Source organism: Thamnophis sirtalis, unplaced genomic scaffold, assembly GCF_051295495.1.
Source record: "Thamnophis sirtalis isolate CommonGarterSnake01/CBP01778 unplaced genomic scaffold, rThaSir2_p1.2 scaffold_10, whole genome shotgun sequence".
NCBI classification, from domain to species: Eukaryota; Metazoa; Chordata; class Lepidosauria; order Squamata; family Natricidae; genus Thamnophis; species Thamnophis sirtalis.
This window is the reverse complement of record NW_028261390.1, coordinates 52,936,373-52,958,389: the sequence shown is the minus strand read 5'-3', so window position 1 is coordinate 52,958,389 and position 22,017 is coordinate 52,936,373. Positions and strand designations below refer to the sequence as shown.

Here is a 22,017-nt window from a genome sequence, read left to right as displayed (position 1 = left end):
TGGAAAATTAAAACTAGACTTTAGAATCCAATGGAAGTTATGAAAACTGAATTTTAATGTTTAAAGTGCAACATTTTACCCTTTCTTTTCCAAGTCTTCTCATTTGCTCAACCTTCATAAAACTGATCTAAAAATTAAGGATAAAAATGTTTTTAATTAGCAACAATCTAACTTATTTAACATCCACAATTAATCATTAATCTAAGTAATCATAAGAATGTTGCTGATTCCTATAATCTGTCAAAAAACAGAAACAAAAACAGAAATAGCAAATCCTTCAATTTACCTGTTCACGCTGTTGTTTTTCCTCTAGCCTTTTCTTTTTAACTGCTTCCTGAAAAATGGAAACTAATTTAAAGTATGAATTTTTATCATATTCTGATTAGATAGTAATGACTCAATGGCACAAAGGTGTATTCTCATTTATAAATTGGAAATATTCTATTGTTAGGAAATAAGGGGGAAAGATTTCAAGATTTTTATTTATTGCTTTTAAAAGCTTCTAGCCTAATTTCTTATTTCCTTGTCTATATACCTCAAACATTTTCATCCTTTCGCCTAGTAGTTTCCCTTTCTTCAATGGAGGTGGAGGGCCCTTAAAAAAAGTGAAACTGCAAATTAGCAAGAACTTAAATATTACATATTGAGAATGTGAAATCAATAGTTTAAAATTAAACTTTACAATTATTGTGGGCCCAGTGCATTTTTATTAATAAATTGACTTTTACTAATTGACTTTTCACACATAAATTAGTAGAGGCTTATAGTTTACAAAGTCATCTTTATGTTTAGTTTTATTTAGTTTTATTATTTTAATGTTATTTTAAATAATGACTTATTCTATTTCTCAATTATCTATTAAATGTAACCAAAAATGATGGAAGAGTATTTTCAAATTAAATATTAGCAATTACTCTCTCAGACTATAAGTAGGAATGCAGGTAGTCCTGGACCTACAACCATTTGCTTAGAAACCATTCAAAGTTATGACAGAGCTACTCACAATCTGAATCTGAAGTTTCAAGAGTCGGGCTCCCCCTTAGTCACATACCACATTTTGGGACTTGGCAACCAAACTGTATTTATGGCCATTTTCAGCATCATGCACCCACACAATTTGTTTCCTCTGTAGAAAACGTGTATTTACTTCCAGTTTCTGGCAAAAATACCCATAATGGAAATGGGTATGCTTAACAACCATAGCATTCTCTTAACAACCACCATATGTGCTTAAATTGGGCATGGTAATGTTGTGACCCTCTGAACAACCGGCATGACTTAATTTTAGTCCATAAGTCAAAGACTACCCATACTTGCAATTATACTAGCCAATAAATCTTATGAAATGAGTACCTAGCTTTGCTAAGCAATATTTGTTTAAGAGCATATTCCACAGTTTACAGATTTAAACAATTAACAAATAATGAATAGTTCTAACTTGTCTTTTTTTAAAAAAAAAATGTTTATAAGAGCCATGACATTTTTCTAAAAACCACCTGTTAAATAGAGATTACCAAAGGATTACAAAAGTCAGCACTGAAACTATGTTACAAGTTAACACAAAAGAAAATACAGTATCTTTGAATATATAGAAAGTGTTGGTAATATACTATTCTATTTCCATATGAATGGAAACAGAATTTTAAAAATCCTAGTGATAATTAGGAAATACAAGCTCTCATTTCAGAATAATCATGGTGTATATTCACTATTGAAAGTCTCTGTCAGGCCTGCAGTTATATCCCTTTTAGGATCTTTGGCCTGCCACACTCTCTATTATTTCACTATGCTTTTCATTAGTGTAGTAGTTGGGAGGGGGTGGGAATAGAAAGGAGTAGAATTGTAGAATGTGTTGTTATCATTCTTTTCTAGAAGCCAAGGTCATCTTTTGTCTCCGTACCTCTGCACCTGACCGGAACCAGCAAGATGGAGATGCCAGCGTGGCCAAAGAAGATTGGACCATGTGATGGATTTATGGGTGTGGGGATAAGATCATGAACTTACAACTGGGTTGTAATCCCAGGAAGTTTTCAGAATTGGGATTTCCACAGTTTGTTGCCAACATGTCTGTCTTATTAAATTGAAACTTTAAAGATAGCTCTGCCTTGGACTCTGATTTAATTCTGCATGATATTTGGAATGCTGACAGCCTCAGGCACATAACTTTTCTAAAAAAACATTTATACCACATAACAGCCAAAGCAACTAAAAACAATTATACAACCTAAAACACCCAATCAAAAGTAATAACTGATCTGTTCAAAAGCTGGGAGATTAAAACATGTATCTATGAGCAGATTAGACAAAAATATAACTTTGATGATATCTAAAGGCCATTAAAGAAAATGCCAACTCAGACAGGCTCTAAAGTTAACTCATTTGCATTTTTGCTGGTAGACCAGATCTAACCTAGAAATTTAAACATGGTAATGTGTAATACAATGACTTCCCTCTCCTCCCAAGAGTTTCATCAACCTGCACTCTTATCCACACATCCATACAACCTGCACACTCTTATCCACACATTTTCAACCTTTTATCAATCAGATGGGGTATGCTACTCTGAAAATAAATGACTTATCCAAACTTATAACTAAGTGGCAACTGAACTTTATTCTTCTCATATTCTAATTTGATATAGTTAACTGTTAGTTGATTAAGTATCCATGTCGTACTTTGAATAGAAAGGTATGAGGTCCAATAGTGAACATTTAACATAATATATTCCATATTGCCATAATGTCACAATATATTCAGGAAGACCCATTCAAATTGCATTATTTTGCACTTTTAGAAGTTAAACACTTGGTTTCAATTAACCAGAACCTATTGCTTTTAGATATTATGGATTTTAGACTTCTCAGGAATATTTACTGGCAGGATTATGTATTACTGCTGTTTTAAATAAGAATGTATTTGAAAATGACACTAAGATGAAACGTCAGTATTGCTCTACTTTGCAACTGTTTTAACCATTAACCCACAGATACCCTGTTTCCTTGAAAATAAGTCCTAGCATGATTTTTCTGGATGCTTGTAATATAAGCAATATCACAAAAATAAGCCCCAGTTAAGACTGTCAGCCAGACAGATGCATTTTAGCTTGAAAATAAATCCCAATGTGTCTTTTGGAGCAAAAATTAATATAAGACCTGGTCTTATTTTCAGGGAAACATGGTAGCTACATGTATTCATATACGTTTAGTCAAATATGATGCATATTTAATCTACAATAAAAGACAAGTAAAAGTCAGTGGAAATGTATATTACATATTTTGAATCAGCATTCAATATCAAACTAGGTGCAAAACCTAGTTACATACTGTTTCAATTCCTGTTAGGGAATTTTCAGGTGAAATTATGACACTGAAAAGTGCAATGTAAAACACTTTCAGCAATAAATGTACCCTTCTTCTATCACAAAGTCTGAAAATACTTTTAATATTAAATAGGCTCTTACTTGTCTACATTTAATTATAGGCTTCTCACAGAACTTCTTAGTTGAATCCCCAGATTTCTTAAGTATTAAAGGCACTCCATATTTAGCAGCAGGTTTGGTAATTTTGTGAGCAGGTGCAGCAGAGGCTAGGTTTTGTCCTTGGGCTGGTCTCTTTGCTATGCAAGAGAGAATAACAATATCAAATATTGGCACAAAATTGGATAGATAAAATATTGTTTATAGTAAAACATTATTTAGAGGAATATTCAGAAAATATTCATTAACCTAACCTTATACAATAAATCCCTCTGATTTCCATATGCTTCAGAGGTATGCATAAAACTGAAATGTTTAAATGCATGTTGTAATCAGGGAGAAACTATACAATTCACTTACTTGGACAAATAATGGAAAATTATTTATAATTTGAAGGTCCATAATGTACAAAAAGCAAAGATTAATATTTGCCTTACAAAAAAAGAATAACTGAAAAAATCCAGCATGAAATGCTGAATTGCAATTATTTTAATAATATACTATATTAAGATTCTTTCAATTAAACAAGTAAAGGAATAGTTTTATTAAAGTCATAAAGTAATGAAAGTTACTAAATCATCTCAAGAACAAAAGTGTGGCCAATTATAGCTTCTCTTATACAAATATTATCCAGAATCATAAATAAGATTTTAAATTAAAGATATTAACTATGTAAGATAAATAAAATATTTTATGTACACAAAGCCATTGTTATGGTAATTGCTCAGAGATCAGCTATACAAAGATTTATTTATTAGTCAGTTATATATTTAGTTAGAATTACCTAGTTTATATATTACCTGGCCCAGCATGAGGTCCAAACTTCTGAAATATTTTATGGCTGAATTCCTCTGCAATAAGCTAAAAGAATATAATTTTGAATAAAATATATGCAGTTAATTACAAAAATAAAACATTTAAAGTGAAATTCATGATAGAAAAAACTGATGTGGATTTAAAGATAAATTATTAAGAATACTAATATTAGTAAGCATTTATAACGAAGGTCAGCAATATGCAGCTCTAGAGCCGCATGTGACTCTTTGGACCCTCTACTGCGACTCCGTCAAGAAGATCCCAGCACTGGGTGGCCTCTCCCCTCCCTGTCTGCCCTGAGAAGAGAAGGGCAACTGTGGAGGATGGAGACTCGCTCCTTATTCCAGAGCAGGAGCGAAGTGGTCCTCTACTTGCCTCTTTTTCTGGCCCTTGTTGGTACTGTGTGCACCTCGGCCACTGAGGGAGATGCACAACTTTTCTCCATGTCAAGATGCTGGCTGGGCCGCCTGGTTGCAGCTAATGCTCCGCATTATAATGGGATCTAGGAGGAGGACGCCATCTCCCCCATTGTGCAGCGAGCTAAGTTTAAGTGCAAGAGCAGCAAGCAACCATGGAGGCGGCGAGAAGAATATGGGGAGATGTGTGACTTTCTCTGCCCCATATTCCTCTCACCGCCACCATGGCTGCTTGCTGCTCTTGCACTTAAACTTAGTATGCTACCCAATGGGGGAAATGCATATCCTCCTCCTCCTCCTGGAGCCCATTACAATGGGGAGCATAGGCTGCAGCCAGGTGGCCCTGCCAGCGTCTCTGCACGGAAAAAAGCCGTGCGTCTCCCAACAAGGTTTGGAAAAAGAGGCAAATAGAGGAGCGCTTTGCTTCTGCTCTGGAATACGGAGTGAGTCTCCATCCACCGCTGTCACCCTTCTCTTCTCAGGGCAGGGGAGGAGGGAGGGGCCACCCAGTGCTGGGATCATATGACAGGGAGCTGCAGGAGAGGGCCCAAAGAGCTTCATTTATCGGGGAACCTGAAATGATTCTTGATTTACATCATATGGTAAAAAAGCACCCAAAGAAGAAGAAAACACACCAGCAAAAAAAAAAAAACAACCCTCAACCTTTGCCTGTTTTTGGGAAATGATTCAAGAGGGAACACATGCACCCACACATCCAAGAAAGAGAGGGGGGAGAGAGAGAGGTAGAGAGAAAGAGAGAAATGAGAGACAGAGAGGGCTGCCTGCTTTTTCCTGTTGCAATTGGGTAGCGAATGAGAGAGCAAGAGCGAGATTCAGCTCCATCTGCTCCCCTTGAGGCAGCCTCATGGCACTGTACTGTAACAGGCTGACAGTCACTCCTTTTCAGTGGTTGGTTCTGGATCTCATTGCAACCGGTACGGTGCACCGGGGCCCGATGTCCACCACATGAACATGCGCAGCATGCGCATGTGTACTTACCACCCGTGATGCCACCACTCCAGCTGCTCAGCGAAGCATCACGCAGACGCCATAGGCTCTGTGCACGTAAGCTCCAAACAGCTCAAATACTGATAAGGAGAGCGGGTGGGCATATGGGCTCTCCAGAGCACCGTACCGGAATGGTACCAGGTGCTCCCAGCAGGCACTGGTACACCTGTATCGGGGCATACTGCCTGCAACCCACCACTGCTCCTTTTGCAATGCAAAGTTTATTTTTGTATCTTTCCAGAGACAGAAAGGATGTGGCTGAAAATATATATAAATATAATATATATATATATATATATATATATATATATATATATATATATATATATATATATATATATATATATATATATATATATATATATATATATATATATATATATATATATATATATATATATATATATATATATATATATATATATATATATATATGTTATATAAGTATAATTTCCCATAGAAAACACCAAGAGCCACATAACCTGAGTAGGCATGGCTGGGGGAGGTCATGTGACTCAATAGGAGTGAGTGATATTGAGTTGGCCATGCCAAGCCAGGTTTTGTGGCTCTCGGTATTTTGTTTTCTGTGGGAAACTGGTCCAAATGGTTCTTTGAGTGTTTAAAGTTGCAGACCACTGATTTATAAACCTAGTACCACTTTCTGACACCTGCCATCATTTAGTTGTTTAATTGGAGAGACCCAGATTCAGGTCTACCTTCAGCCTACTTAAACACACTGAACAATTTTGGGTAGTCATTAACTTTCAATTCACTCTACCTCTTGAACTTGTATCTGAGAAGAAAAATGGGCAGAATGAAATGCAATTCTATTTTCACTTTATAATCTTGACTTTATATATGAACAAAATATAAAGTATCTTATTAAAGAGCCCACAGCCTGATTCAAAGACGATTGTGTCTATAAAAACTGGAATTCTATACATTGCCATACTGATATTTAATAAGAACTCCCATGTGTATTTTGAAGATATTGAGTTTTGAAGTGGACTTAAAATTTGCCACATCAACTGTAACTCTCAGGATGCCACTAATTGTTATTCAAACTGTAATTCAATAACCTAGAAGGTAACTAGGTTGGAAAAAGTTGGCTTCAAACAAATATTTGGTTCTAATAAAAGAGTATATAAGAGTAAACTCAGGGTTGAACTATGAAAATATTACCTAGTTGAGTAATGAAACAAGCAAGCAATCAAGCTCAGAGAACACCAAGGACTCCATAAATATTTGAGTTAAAATTAAGAATCAAAGTTACTTGCACACATGACTACACAGTAGCAATTTTAACAGCTTTTCAAAACCTCAGGTGTTGAAATAAAATTTACATTTGAAATTATTAAACTCAGTTAAATTCAGCATATTCTGCAACTAGTTGGTATTATTAAATCAAGTTCAATTTTTGGTGATTGTATGGCTAATGTTTTGCCAGCTTGATTTCCAATGGTCATATCTGATGAAATTCTAATAATCTTAAATTCTATTTATTCATTGTATTAACTTTTCTTTCCCTTTTTCTACTTTCCTCGATTTGACAAGCATAGGTTTTTCTAATCTCACACCTGCTGATCTCATATGCCCAAAATATGTGAGCTTCTGCTTGCTGATCATTACCACAAGTAAGTTTTTATTTAGTCCAAGACAAGCTGATTCTTCTTTCAGTCCACAGTATGTCCTTCTTTCACTCCTTCTCAATATCTAGTTTTCTTATTTGTATATCACTACTAGAAAAAAACTATTACTTTAACTGTATTAATGTCATTAAAATGGTTTAGGTTTAGGTTAGGTTTATTAGATTTATAGGCCGGCCTTCTCCCAAGGACTCAGGGCGGCGTACAACATCCCACAGAGAAGGCTCTCCCCCTGGGGGTCACTAGCCGACACTGTCTGGCCGATGGCACCCTGAGGAGGCCAACTCTGTGGGATCACACTGGACGATGGGAGGCTACCGGTGGCAGTAGGTGGTCTTGCAGGTACCCTGGGCCTAAGCCATGGAGCGCTTTAAAGGTCATAATTAGTACCTAGAATTGTACCTGGAAGACAACCGGCAACCAGCGCAGGCCGCCTAAAAGGAGTGTAACATGGGAGCACCTGGGTGCCCCAATGATAACCCGCGCAGCCGGGTTATCCACCATCTTCTCTTCAAAGTTGTCATTCCTTTCCCATCTAGAATTCTTCTACCTTTCCATCCTCTTTCTGGGTTCTCTTCTACTTTTCCATAAATCTTTATTGTTTCTTAGGCAATAATCAAATCTACCTATTACCTTCACTTCTTCATCTTTAACTGAAGAGGCCAACTAGGCTGTGTCTAGATCAGGCCTAAAGTTTGATTTCCCTGCTCCTAGTCCTCCTCCTTAATCACTAAACCAAACTGGCTTTCATAAGGATCTTACAAAGTTCGCATGTAGTTTTCTATTTGCTATAAAACTTTCCTTGCAACTTTTCTCCCTTTTTTTTCTTCTAGTTGACATAATTGATTGACATATCTTTTCTTGTCCTTACTTCCTTGTTGATAGAGTTCTCTATTTAGTTTATTTCTATTTGCCTGAGGCTTTAACATCTTCCATTTTTTCCCTGACTATTGTAAATGGAGGCTTTTCCTCTTGGTCTGGAGGAGAAAAAATTGCCTTTGTTTTCACAGTATCTTTAAATATTTTATGAAATAGAATAATTTAATATAATCACTGATAAAGATTTTTTTTTAATGGTTCTTGGAAGAAAAAAAATCTAAAATGAACTTTTGAATTCACTATCTAGATCTAAAGGTTCAAATACGTACCTGTGGTGTAAGAAATTTCTCAATGCGTCTAACTATAAACATTTTCTCCAATATGGAGTTGACAGATGGTCGATCTCTTGGATTTCTTTTAAATAACTGTGAAATCAGACTCCGAAGTTCATGGGAATAACGTGTAGAAACAGGAGGAAATGATCCAGAGATTATTTTGAGAACTAAATTTTTCATATTACCAGCTTCAAACTAGAGAGAAAAAAGTAGAATTTATTGGATAATAACAATGCTATTAAGTATACTTACTGATATCCTTAAGTTACTTTAAAATATATTTCAAGATATTAACTTTTTTCACCCAAAAGGAAACTTTCACAGATATTTTTTTCAATATCCGCATATTATGTGTATAAACTGGGAATTTTTACAAGAACTAATTTAGATTAGTTATAGAGTAAAAAAAACCCTGATCAGTCATTTTGTTCCATAGTTTTCATCATATGCACTTCACAAATATAAATAAAACAGGCTACAATTATTTCAAGGTTATATTTATACAAAGAATTGACACACTGAAACTAGGATTTATCTCAGCAAACATACTTAAGTAGTGCAAATTGCTGTAAGGAAGAAGGAACTTGACATATTAATGTTAATTTATGTTGAAAAGTTGATGAATGAGTATAAATTGATAACTTAAATCTTAACATTACTAACTATAATCTCACATTTTGTGACCTTTTCTTTACAATGCTTTATTCAAAGCATTCAAGTCATCCAACATAAAGTACAATAGCTTTTTATGTAAGAATAAGATTACATAAAATCACATTACTTATATTGTTAAAGCAAAATAGTATTTGTCATGACAACTGAGAACATAGATAAAATAGCTAAGGCAATTATTTATTTCTTCTCCAATACTCAATTACCAAAAATATTATCAGCAAGGGACACAAATGTTCAGAATAGGTGATTAAGAATATTAAACTTTAACTTACTGCATGCTTCAATGTACACATTTCATAAAGCACACACCCAAGGGCCCACATGTCACTAAGAAACAAAAACAAATAGTACATTTACAATGGCTGCTAAAAATTCAAGTTTGTCTTTGGTCCCTTCCATAAAAAAACCTGTGCAGGAATATATTATACTCATCAGTTGTATGAGCTTGAGAACATGGAAAAACGCCAGTTGAAATATACTCTGTTTTGGTTCACTTAGGTACACAGGAAGAAATTATTAGATTCCTTATACTATACTAAGACAGAACACCGATTTATCAGTGAATCCAACTGGTGGTGTGTAAACCATGCTTATGATATAAAGCATTTTATGTGATACAAGCCACTGTGACTTACTGATTGACTTTCAATGGTTAAATAAAGAAATTGTGGCTCAGTGTACAATGGATTCAGATTGTAATCTAAGTAGCATCTGCCTACTTACTGCTTCTATTTCACTTTCTCCTAGGCCATTTATTTCAAACTCTAGAAAAAAATAAAATTCTATATTACTGAAGCAGCACCAATCCGTGCTAGTGCCGTAGTAAATTACATATAATGAGATGGCTACTTATGGAGATATTTTGATTAACAAATATATATAATGGTAGTTTAAGATATTTACTATATACTTAGGTTTTCTAATTGTAGAACATATACTGCTTTATAGAATCAGAACTACATATTACAGATTTTTAGTAGTCAAAAATTTCATTTTTATTCCTTTATCTAAAAACTATTATATTAAGACTAAATAAACACACCAATTTCTCTACAAAACTAAAAAAGAGCAAAGTTACATGAGAACAAGCAAGTTGAAAAAAATCATAGCACAATAAAAGGTCATGGTATCTATGCAGATTACAATGGAAAATACTTAAACACTACCTTTTATTATTGTAAGGTTTATTCTCACAGATTTCTGGTGATAAGTAATATGGTGTTCCTATACAAGTTTGAGCAAGTTCCACTGTACTAAAATAAAAAAAAATGGTATTAATCAAATAACCATCTTAATAATATTATTAGAATTGGGGCAATGGGAATTGTTTTAAGGTTACCTATTCAGAACTCTAGCTATACCGAAGTCTCCCAACTGTATTGTTCCATCTTTGGTTAAAAATATATTCTGGAGTAGAAGAAAAAACATACTATTATTTTTTTAAAAAATATACACAATAATTTGATTTTAACTCAAAATTTACAATTATAGTTAGAAACTACTCTTGACTGAATCCCCATTATATTATTCAGAGATAACATACAGTTTATAATGTTTAGTTTTGGCTTGTATTCTGTAAATCCAATCACTGTGCTTTAAAGATTCATTGTTTATAATGTATGTTGTAGAAAATGAAGCGATTTTGCTGTATTAAAACATGGTTACATAATGTGAAATGCAAATCGAACAATTCAGTACCAAACTTCTACAAGTGAAGCACACTTGCATTTTTCCTATGCTATTTTTCCAATCTTTTATTTTGAAGCAAATCAATGCATAGAATCATGCATATCAGCCTCTAAGCAGAAAAAAAGATGCTTGATTAAACTTCAGGAGTCATCAAACTGTTTAACTATGATCATATAACAGTTAATATACAAATAGCATATTTTCAAAAAATGTTGTAGTCCTTCTAAGAGATGCAATTAGACTTATATACCGCTTTACAGTGCTTTACAGCTCTCTCTAACCGGTTTAAGAGTCAGCATATTGCTCCCAACAATCTGGGTCCTCATTTTACCAACCTCGGAAGGATGGAAGGATGAGTTAACCTTGAGCTGGTGAAGAAATCTAAGATAAGATGAAATAAATACTAAATGTTTTAAATTAATAAAACTATTAAATTCATGATAGAACTAGGATCAATCCACTATGTGCAGCTGGGTGACTTTGGACCAGTCACTTTCTCTCAGCCCAATGCACCCTCACAAAATAGCCGGAGGAACTGTTGGGAGTTATTTGTAAAACTAATAACGGTGGGAGATGGGATATAAATAAGTAATAGCACAGTTGCTTCAATACACCCCAGCTGTCTCTGCATAGACTTTCATGCATAGCTGCTTTACTAACAGGTGGAATTGTGTGCAAGTGCACAAACAGAAACAGAATTGAAGCCAACTGCCAAGCTCTTCAAAGGATCTGTTTTAACAATTTGTTTTGTTTGTTTTGTTAATTGAAGCTCCTCTTTTGAATACTTAGCACAACTATAGTCTGTACATTGTTAATCTAACTAAACATCAGCTACATTATTTAACACTAATTTAACTTTCATTTAGAGGACAACTTGTTCTCGAGAAGGCATTCTAGCCTAGAATTTTGGTTTTATATTTATATTATGATCTAAAAGTAACGTATTTTTCGAAGTATAAGACGCTCCAAAGTATAAGATGCACCTAGCTTTCAGAGAGGAAAACGGGGCGGTGGGAAATCTGTCTCTGCCTCCCAGCAATTTGCCTCCTTGCAGCAAACAGCAAACAGTACAGAAGATATACACTGTGTATACATTTCAGACTATACTTATATAGATGCTGTTAAAATTGATGTGGCTTTCTGGAAGTATATGTTATTCTCTGCTATTTAAAAGAAGATACAATAGCACTGGGCCTCTTCAGATCAAGCATTTATTTTAAAAAGCTTCTTCATTTTATTAAGTTGTCTAGAACAATAATAATAAATCAGTCTTTAAAAAAAAGTCTAATAATTAGAACATTCTATAGGCATTTATACTTATTGACTTACTTCCTTGCAACAGCCTATTTCAGTTTAGCCTGATAAGAGGAGAAAGAAAATGCCTCTGCCTTCCAGCAATTTGCCCCTTGCAGCAAACAGCAAGTTTCACTTTCAATTTCAGCATTCCCGATGATCACCTGTTTCAGGATGTAGGGATTGCCATAGGCTATTGCTGCCTCCGTAAGCCCCATTTTCTCAGTTTGCTGCAAGGAGGTAAATTTCTGGGAGGCAAAAGCAAAAGGGTGGGGGCTAGTGGGTGGACGGGTGTATACATTCGGTGTATAAGACGCACCCAAGTTTTCACCCTCTTTTGGGGGGGGAGGTGCGTTTTATACTCTGTAAAATACGGTAGCTTAAGGCTCCTGCACTTCTGCTCATGGAAGAGGATGAAACTGAAGGTATAAACTTGAAAACTTGCTGAAAACCTGCAGTTTAAGACAGGTTTTTTTGTAACATTTAAATAAATTTGCTAATGCAAATAGGCATAACAGAAAACAATAATTTATTTAAAATCTAGAACTTTAAAATCCCATAGCTACACATATTAAAAGTAGTGGGAAGAAAAACCATGAGCTTGATATTTAGTACAGCTCATTTCTGAAATACTATATTTCAACAATATATCTATTGCTTTCAATAAGCCATCTCTCCAGCGTGAAGAACTTATTTATTTCAACAATAATTGTGAGCACAAGGTTTCAGCATACCTATTAAAATTCCACATAAAATGGTTATATCTAACTTACCTGTGATTTTATATCTCGATGCAGAATTTTCCTATCATGTACGTGCTTCAGTGCTAAACATATTTGTACAAACCAATCCATGATCTATAGTTACAAAGAAATTACTTTTGGTTAGAAAATTATATTTTTAGTATGAGATTAAAATTAATATTCTCAGAGAGTTTTGCTGTTTTACTATACTCAAAATTATTTTAATTTTTTTACAAAAAGAAAAAAAAATTACAGATAGTATATTTCAGACTATGTATAAATTAGGAATGAAATTCCCATAGATGGGAATGTCAGTTTCATTAGCTCCTTTCCTTTCCTTTTGAAAAGACATGAAGTGGTCATTTAGGCAGAAGCATCTTCAAACAGCCTTTTTTTCATAGAACTGCATGTTGCTCATAGACAGGGATTCAGGAAAGTGGAGGCTTTATAAATAGTATCAGACCCACAAATATGGTAGTTCAGTAAGTTAGTTTTCCCCTAAAAAACAAATACTGAATTAAGATTCAGTCACCACCATCAAACACCATTGTCCTTCTTTCTCCATCTCTATTTCCTTGTGCAGTCCTTGTGACTGTGAATCTGAATCCAGGAATTGTCCTAAAGACAGCTCAGTATCTACACTTCCTAGCCACTGGAATGCACAACATACATAGGCAAGATCACATGGTTTCCAGACTTTTTTCTTTCTTTCACAGTTAACAGCAGCAGGGTCAAGAATGTCTGATGCTAAGCAACATGGTCCTACGGTGCAATATCACATGATTGTGCTGCTTAGTAACAATTCCAGTACTTCTGGTTACCACTGTTAAGCAAATCTCATGCTGTATGATATCACATGATCTCTTGCTGACTTTGACTTTGCTTGTCAGAAGCTGGCTATGAAGGTTGCAAATGACGATCATGTAACAGTGGAGACACAGTCACAATTACTCTGAGAACTAGTCATAAGTACCATTCATTCAGAACTATCATAAGTTTGAATGGTTGTTTAACAAGTCATTGTTAAAAGTGGATTACCTATATTCAAATTTACCAAGACTGAAAAAATCAATTTGAGTATCAGCAACTCATCATATTGATGCCTTACTCAGTGGTTAAGGATGCTGAGCTTGTCAGTTGGAGAATTGACAGCCTGGGTTGGAACCCCAAGCTCCACGCAACAAGGTGAGCTCCTGTTACTTGCCCCAGCTCTTGCCCATCTAGCAGTTTGAAAGCATGAAAACGCAAGTAGATTAATAGATACTACTTCAGTGGGAAGTATAACATCCTCTGCATCTTTGGCATATAGCCATGCTGGGCAGATGACCATAACATGTTTTTGAACAATCCTAGTTCCCTCAGCCAAGAAATGGAGAGCAGCATTGTGCCTTAGCCTTGGACATGACAGGAAACTTTAACTTTTTTATTGTTCTTTCACAATAGTGCTAATGCTTTCTTTCCCTTGTTGTGACTTTTCATACTCTGTCCATTTTTAATGATATTAAAAATATGGTCAGTGACAATAATAAAGATTGTCTTTTCAACATTATTTTGCATATTCATGAATCAATCTCTTCTCTTTTCTAAACAAGCAAAGCACACCAAGACCTTTTGTATTTAACACAATTTTTTCTAGACTTGTCAAAGCCACCTAGAAGCTAGCTTGCATTTGAGTCCACAAGGTATCAGCTTCTTTGAAGGAGTGTGCAGTTCTTTAGCTTTGGACGAGGTGATGGTAACTAACTCAAGCAAGCATCACTAGATCTAACAATCTTAGATAAATGTAATCCACACTCCACCTTTCCATTTCTTGGAAAGACGCTGGAGAGAGCAGTCAGGATTTAATTCCAGAGGATTCTGGAGGATGATTATTTGGACTTTTTCCAGTCAGGTCTCAGGCCAGGGTTCAGGAAATGACATTAATTGATGACCTATGATGAAGCGGGGATAGGAAGGATGTGACCATCCTCATACTCCTTGATCACTCACTAGCTTTCGACACAATTGACCTTAACATCCTTTTAGACCAGTTTTCAGGACTGGGAGTAAGAGGCATCATTTTATGTATTTGTCTCATTTCTCTATGGCTGATTTCAATTAGTATTGGCAGGCCGGGAGAAATTACACATAGGATTCTTCCAATTTAGCCCAGCAAGGTGAATGTACTTCCACCAATAAAAGAATGTCATCGTCAGAATCAGGAAGCTTTCTGGAAGGATCTTACCCCAGAGATTTGTGTGGCTCCCACCTTTATATCATTCAGGAAAGCACTGAAGAATAGGATGATTGCAGAGCTCTTTTTTGTTTTTCTTTGTTTTATTTTGATCTGAACGATTTTGTTGTTATTTTGCTCTTCCAAGTAACTTTATTTGTTCTATGTTTTTTTTTAGCTGTGAGTCACACCAAGAGTTATTTAGAAGATGGACAGCCTATAAAATAAATAAATATTCCAATTTTTATTACCTGGTCTTCTGAAAAAAAGACTCCTTTTTGTGCATTGATTTTTTTAAACAGATCTCCTCCTTCACAATAATCCATTACTATATAAAGGCAGCCAGCTTCTGTAACAAAGAAAAGAAAATAGTTGTTTATATATATTATATACTATTAATAAAGTAATTTCTTAGTTTCTCATCTCTAATAATTACATATTTTCAAAGTAATGAACAGATATGGTACCTTATAATCATAATTCAATAACATTCTCTTAGAAATCCTACTGATCAGTATTATAGATAGCCCTTGAGTTACAAATGGAATGGAATTTGCCCATTTCATTTATACCTCGAATGATCTTGAGATTATTCCTTGCTTTCACCCATGTATTCAATAATAATAACTGTTAAGTGCACATGAGATATCTCAGGTGGGGAAGATCATTGGGGGTGGGGTGTAGTGATGGAACAAGCCCCCAAGGCCTCCTCAACCCTCTAAGATACCTCATGCTTCTCACTTCCTGCGGCACTGGACTTACCTTGCAAAGATTTGTCTCCTCTCTGTCACGGTTTCTTTCACTTTGAGAGAAGAGTCAATGGAAGCTCCTGGGTGCCTGTCTTCTACCCCTCGCCCCTCCCCAAACTCCTTTCCACCACCATCGGGACACTTTCCCCCCAGACAGTGACTGGACACTTCATTTGCATGCAAATGGGACCTTTGAAAACCTAGGGATTCGCTCTGTTTTAAAATGCTCCATAGACAAAGGGTCCTTAAACTTTTTAAACAAGGGGCCAATTCACAGTCCCTCAGACTGTTGGGGGACCCCGGACTGGTTGGATATGGCCAAGTAGTCATGTGACTGGATGGGTGTGGCTAATTTAACAGACCACTGAACAATGCACACAAATTAAACTTTAATTTGTTTTGCTCCTAGGAGTGTTTTATTTGCTTTTGTTTGCATGTTGCTCTTTTGGTTGCCTTTTCTTTTTACTAGATTATTTTTTTTCCAGTTGTTTAGGAGTCTAGTGGTCCACTTCAGGAAACTCATTTTTGCACCAATTCTTCTCAGCCACAAGGAGCTTGAAAAATCTCTCTCCCCCTCCCTCTGTCTCTCTCTCTCCCTGTCTATCTCTCTCTCTTTATCTATCTTCTGGAGGTGGGGAAGGTGAAAAAAAGATCATTTTTGCCAGGTTTTTGGCCTACTGGGGTGTCTGTGCGCCCCGTTTTACACACACACACACACCCAGCTCCAGAAGAATTTTGCAGGCAAGAAACAGGCAAAGACAGCTTGGTTTTTTGGCCAAAAGTAGGAAAAAATGGCTCATTTTTTGGCCTCCTGGGGTGTCTGTGCACCTCGTTTTTCACCACCACCCATGGAAACATCCTGCAGCCACTGGCAAAAATGGCTTGTTTGGGGGCAAAAATGGGCCATTTCCGCCCATTTTTTGGTCTCCTGGGGCATCTATGCACCCTGTTTTTCACATCCCCTGCCTCCAAAACGTCTCTGCGGCCAAAACTGTTGGCCTTACATTTCAGTTCCAGTCCATGGGGCTCACAAAGGTAAGTCCTGCACTCAGCCGAAGGGTGGGTGGGATGATGTGGGCGGGGCAGCCTTGTGGTCTTGTGCAAGCTGGATTAATGGCTTTGGTGGGCTGCATGTGGCCCATGGACCGTAGTTTGAGGAACCATGCCATCGACGCCTATGAGGCCTTTGAAAACAGAGCAAACCCCTCCATTTTGAAATGCTCCATAGGCAGGCATGACGCCTTTGAAAATGGGAGGGCAATATGGGAGGAGGAAGTTATGTGGAGCGGAGAGTATAGGGTGACTGTTGCAGACCTGCAATTGTTCATAAGGGTGAACAACTTGTGATGCTACAACATTCGTAATTTTGGGACTTGCTTGTAAACACTATGGGTGCTTATCTCATAATTTCAAAGAGGCATTAAATGAATGCTCGTAATAGTACTTATTCCTTGTAAGGAATTAGCTGTACTTATTCCTCATCAGCAGACATGAAATTGCAACATAGACAAGAAAATCAACTAGAAAATCTGGGTAGTAAAAATACTACTTAAGCAAATTCTGACAATTTCATATCTTTAATTGAGTTTGTGTTTTAAGACTTCTGTGCCTGACTTCAAACTATCAGTTTATCATTACGACTTACCTTCAAATGATTCTCTGTACAAAACAATATTCGGATGTTTCATATTTGCCAAAACAGCAACTTCTCTTCTTGATTCTTCTCTTTCTTTATTTGACATCTTAAAAAAAAGAAGCACTATTTCTTAAAATTTATTTGTAAATAGAATAATGAAAAGGAAAAATAATTTGAGAGACATACCTTGGATATGTTAATTTCCTTAATAACAAACTGTTTGCCATTTTCCTTTGCTTTAACCAGAATTGCTTTTCCAAAAGATCCTTCACCAATCTTTTGCACCTTAATATATTTGTCCATGGTAGCTTTTTAAGGCATCCTTATTCATAAGCTGTGGAGAAAATCAGTTTATTATTTTAGCATTTGTTAAGATTAAAATTACACTCTAAACTGGTGTCTGAATTACTTAGTTTAATACTATCAAGATTTAAATATACTGAATCATTTTTGTTTGTTTGTTTCAGTTAAGCTATACTTAGCTTGTGTTCATGTTTGCTTTGTTTTATAGTTGTTTTTCAAAGAATGGGAAACAGAGGAATAGCTGGTTTATTAATAATTTACAAAATATACAAACACTAGTAACAATTAGAGAATCCATATTATCTTCAAAGTAGCACTCACTAAAAAGAATTAGTTTTTATTTACAGCAAATTGCCAATAAAAAGGGGGAATTCTGTATTATAAATCTCAAATTTTTGTTTTGGAAAAATGGAATGCCTCCATAAACCACTTGGTAAGATCTGCAACTATGCAAACTTTGAAGGGATTCAACTGCCATAAGCATAAGAAGACAAATAATGCAGCAATGAGAAATTTGGAGCAGTACAAAAATTCAAATGGAACTTCACAGAGTATATTATGAGCCGTGGTAGCGCAGTGGCTAGAGTGAAGTACTGCAGACTACTTCAGCTGACTGCTAGCTGCAATTTGGCAGTTCAAATCTCACCGGCTCAAGGCTCCATCCTTCCAAGGTAGGTAAAATGAGGACCTAGATTGTTGGGGGCAATATGCTGATTCTGTAAATCGCTTAGAGAGGGCTGTAAAAGCACCAGGAAGCGGTATATAAGTGCTATTGCTATATTGATATAAACAAAGGTCCTCCTCAAATTGAAGTTTCTATGTCTTCAGGAATCAGAACCAGTTTGGTGCAGTGCAACACCAAACATTAAGGCACCAGGGTAGAAATTGGAAGCCAGTTGGTCCAGTCAATCTCTCTAAACCACGGGTGTCAAACTCGCAGTGTCACATTGCTGTCATGTGATGTTTCTAGATGTTTTTCCCTTCGCTGACCTGGGATAGGTATGGCCTGTATGTGACACATCAGACCCACAGGCCACCAGTTTGACACTCCTGCGGTCTAAACCTTAGCAAGAAGACAGTGAAAAACTATTTCTGAAAAACTTTTCCAAGAACACTGCAGGGACTTTTCTAGGCAATTGCTAAGGTCAATGTGGCCACTTGAAGTTTTCCCACAGTTTGCATATCTGTGTATACATTCATTTTTGCTTCACTGTAATGGCATTTTCTGTACATGCATACACAGAGAGAGCATATAACCATACTGACCCTTGCAAAAGACACACTAGCATAATGCTTCGAAGAGGATGCTTCACCTGCACTAATACACTTTATGAAGTATCCTAATAGCTTTCACAATTTTGAGTTTTAAAACAAATAAAAATTCAGTATAACGATTTTGCATTTAAAACCCAGAATTAAGATTACTTTATGTTGCCACAAGCTGCCTAAAACAGAGAATTTAGAACTGATCATGTACCAACATTTTGCTTTAGTGTTATCAGTTAAATTTTAAATATGTAAACTCAGCATAACAGGGATAGAAAAATTGCCTGATCCAGTATAACTTATACAGTATACTTTTTAGATGACATTGCATAATGTCATTTCTAAGGATAAGACACCTCACCAAAGCAATAACTTTTTAATTTTCTGCACTAGTATAGCTTGAATTAACCAAAGATAATTTAGATGCTTTGTTTGAACCATTTCATTAAGTCTGAATCTGAATCTCAGTTATGTAAATTAGTCCTATGCATGTTTACCTAAATTAGGTTTATGCTAAATTAGTTATTTCCAACATTTCTTCTTCTTTGAATAGCTATGGAGTAAAGTTTTGGGTTGTCAATGAACATGTTTATAATTAAGAGACAAATATTATTTTAGATAAACTATAGGTAAAATAAGATATTTAACTGCCTTAAATTAAGCTATTAGGAATCAATCATATTTAGAGAATGAAAGTGCCTTGATATACCGTGTTTCCCTGAAAATAAGATAGGGTCTTATTTTCTTTTGACTCCCGAAATAAGAGTTTGGCCTTATTTTCAGGGAGGTCTTATTATTTTTGAGGTGTGGGAGGCAGCGAGCGTGGTCACCTCATGACTGCTGCTCTGTTGCAATATTTTTGGGGGAGGGCCTATTTTTGGGGAGACCTTATTTTAGCACATGTGCTCAAGAGCCCAATTGGGCTTATTATCCGGGGAGGTCTTATTTTCAGGGAAACGGGGTACTAGAATATTACCTATTGATTTTTGTGGCTCTGGAGTTCTCTGATTATCCTCTTCGAATGTCTAACTATAGTGAAAGATGGAACTGATTTGCAGAAACTCAACCTTTACTTCCTGATGAGTAACAGAATGTATTAGTAGCAGTTTTATTCTGCCTCAAAGAAATTCGTTTATAGGGAATGAAAATTTTCTTGTAATTATACCTAAAAATAATAATCAGGGTCATTGGATAGAAAATTAGAATTTGGTAAATTAAATTTTCACAGCACCTGCTAAGGTGGGAACTAAACATTCAAACTTGGGGGGGGGGATGCTTATATCAACATAGGACAGAGGTCTCCAACTCTCAAGGCTGGGAAAAAGAACTAAGGAAGTCTGTTGACTTAAAAAAGTGAAAGGACAAGGCCCAGAATCCAAGTATGCTGAACATTGAAGCAGGCAGAGGCAAATGGCTTGATTTTCTCTGTTCTGCTGATTTTCTGCATATCTCACTTGTGTACAATAAGGTAACATTTAGCTGTGTCATGTCTATGAAACTGCTGGCATAAGCTCCTGAATATAGGGTTGAGTGTCTTGTGTAGTCATACACCTGGTAACTAGTAGATAAAAGGTAGTAAACAGAAGTCCCAATAAAAGAAACAGACTTATCCAATCTGTTATACAGTACAGCTATCTCTGTTCAAAATAAGCTACGTTACTGTTTTAAGATAAAGGGTTGCTACTTGGATGCTTCTAGGTAGATCATCTTCCCCACCCATCACAGAAGACTGAGGGAGAAATTCCTCATGAGTTTGTTTATAACATGCAAGTCTTTCTCTTTGATTTCAAAGAAAAAACTACTGCATTATACTAAACTGCAGTACAGACATTTTCAAGGATGTAACGAGTTTTTCGCATTCATCCTTGAATTCATCGTAACAGCACAAAGCGAGATTTTAACTTTTTCAGCAGACTTTCACGTTATGGTAGTTTCTGAATACTAAAGACCGTTTAATAAGCTGTGGATAAGAATTCTCTAAATAATCATTTATATTACAATATCTTCCGAAATTGCGTTCCCTGGTTCCCAACACAGCTGCCCGACTCTGTGATTGGAAACAAGAGGCCTTCTCGCTTCAGAATGATCACTGCAGTTCTAGCTTTGACACACCCATTCCGCAGAAAGAACTAAGAACACAAAATTGAGGTAACTTACAAGGCAACGACCGTGATTCACCACGGAGCAAATTTCAAATCTGTTGTAAGTAATATGAGAAAAGCCATCCGTGTCCCGCTACAAGAAGCTTCCCACGTCTCTGCACAACCTCATCAGAGAGCCCATCTGTTCTTCAACTACTTCAACCGAGCCTCAAGTCCCACCTCTTTCGGTTTGCTATAGGAAGGCGATCTAAAACTTTCGCTCTCATTGGACGAAACGGAACCTATGGGTTTGGATGTACCAGATAGGGAGCGCCACATTAATTGCTTACAGCTTCACCCTAGCAACGGCGAGGGAAAGACCACGTGACGACGTGGAAGCCTTAGAAAGGAGGGGGAGCCCAGCGCAGGCTGGCTTAACGTAAGAATCGTCTCTATTGCATATTTTATTTTACATTGCACGCGTTTCGGTACTTCGTTAGCGCCATGTGTACTAATTCAGAACCTTAATTCTTCCTATTATACTATTTCTTTTGCATATAACTTAAGCGTTGATGACATAGTTCACTAAATAAGCTTATTTCTGAGCCAAATTTTTATGCTTCATATGGCTTCATTGTTTTTTCTAATAAAAAAATTCTTGATTCTACAAATGTAGACTTTAAGTGGAAACCAAGCTACAAATAATCTTATAATTTATTGAAGATAAGTATTCCGAATGGGCAAATTTTAAAATAAGCAAATGAGCACAGTAGAGAATTCTAATTCTTTCAATATTAAGAATGATTGACTTTGTAGGAAGTTAGCACCCACCCCTCTGCTAGAAGAATGACATAT

At 36.0% G+C, this 22,017-nt stretch overlaps 1 protein-coding gene across 9 annotated transcripts in view; it reads right to left on the bottom strand.

Moving 5' to 3' along the window:
- NEK1 (NIMA related kinase 1) overlaps positions 1 to 21,482 on the bottom strand; it is a 70,131-nt gene extending 48,649 nt beyond the window's left edge. For 2 of the 9 annotated variants that reach the window (XM_087724602.1, XM_087724605.1), the window contains exons 1-14: positions 21,239 to 21,480; positions 17,699 to 17,846; positions 17,522 to 17,618; positions 15,379 to 15,476; positions 12,946 to 13,029; positions 10,530 to 10,597; positions 10,357 to 10,443; positions 9,463 to 9,517; positions 8,510 to 8,710; positions 4,276 to 4,336; positions 3,461 to 3,615; positions 536 to 595; positions 287 to 334; positions 80 to 127 (exon numbers count right to left, since the gene is read on the bottom strand). In XM_087724602.1, coding sequence (XP_087580728.1) covers positions 80 to 127; positions 287 to 334; positions 536 to 595; positions 3,461 to 3,615; positions 4,276 to 4,336; positions 8,510 to 8,710; positions 9,463 to 9,517; positions 10,357 to 10,443; positions 10,530 to 10,597; positions 12,946 to 13,029; positions 15,379 to 15,476; positions 17,522 to 17,618; positions 17,699 to 17,815 — 1,179 coding nt within the window. In that variant the 5' untranslated portion in view covers positions 17,816 to 17,846; positions 21,239 to 21,480. Of the gene's footprint in view, positions 1 to 79; positions 128 to 286; positions 335 to 535; positions 596 to 3,460; positions 3,616 to 4,275; positions 4,337 to 8,509; positions 8,711 to 9,462; positions 9,518 to 10,356; positions 10,444 to 10,529; positions 10,598 to 12,945; positions 13,030 to 15,378; positions 15,477 to 17,521; positions 17,619 to 17,698; positions 17,847 to 21,238 lie in introns of all 9 variants that reach the window. The other 7 variants (XM_087724601.1, XM_087724600.1, XM_087724597.1 and 4 more) reach the window with 7 other exon arrangements.
- Between the last annotated feature and the right edge of the window lie 535 nt (positions 21,483 to 22,017).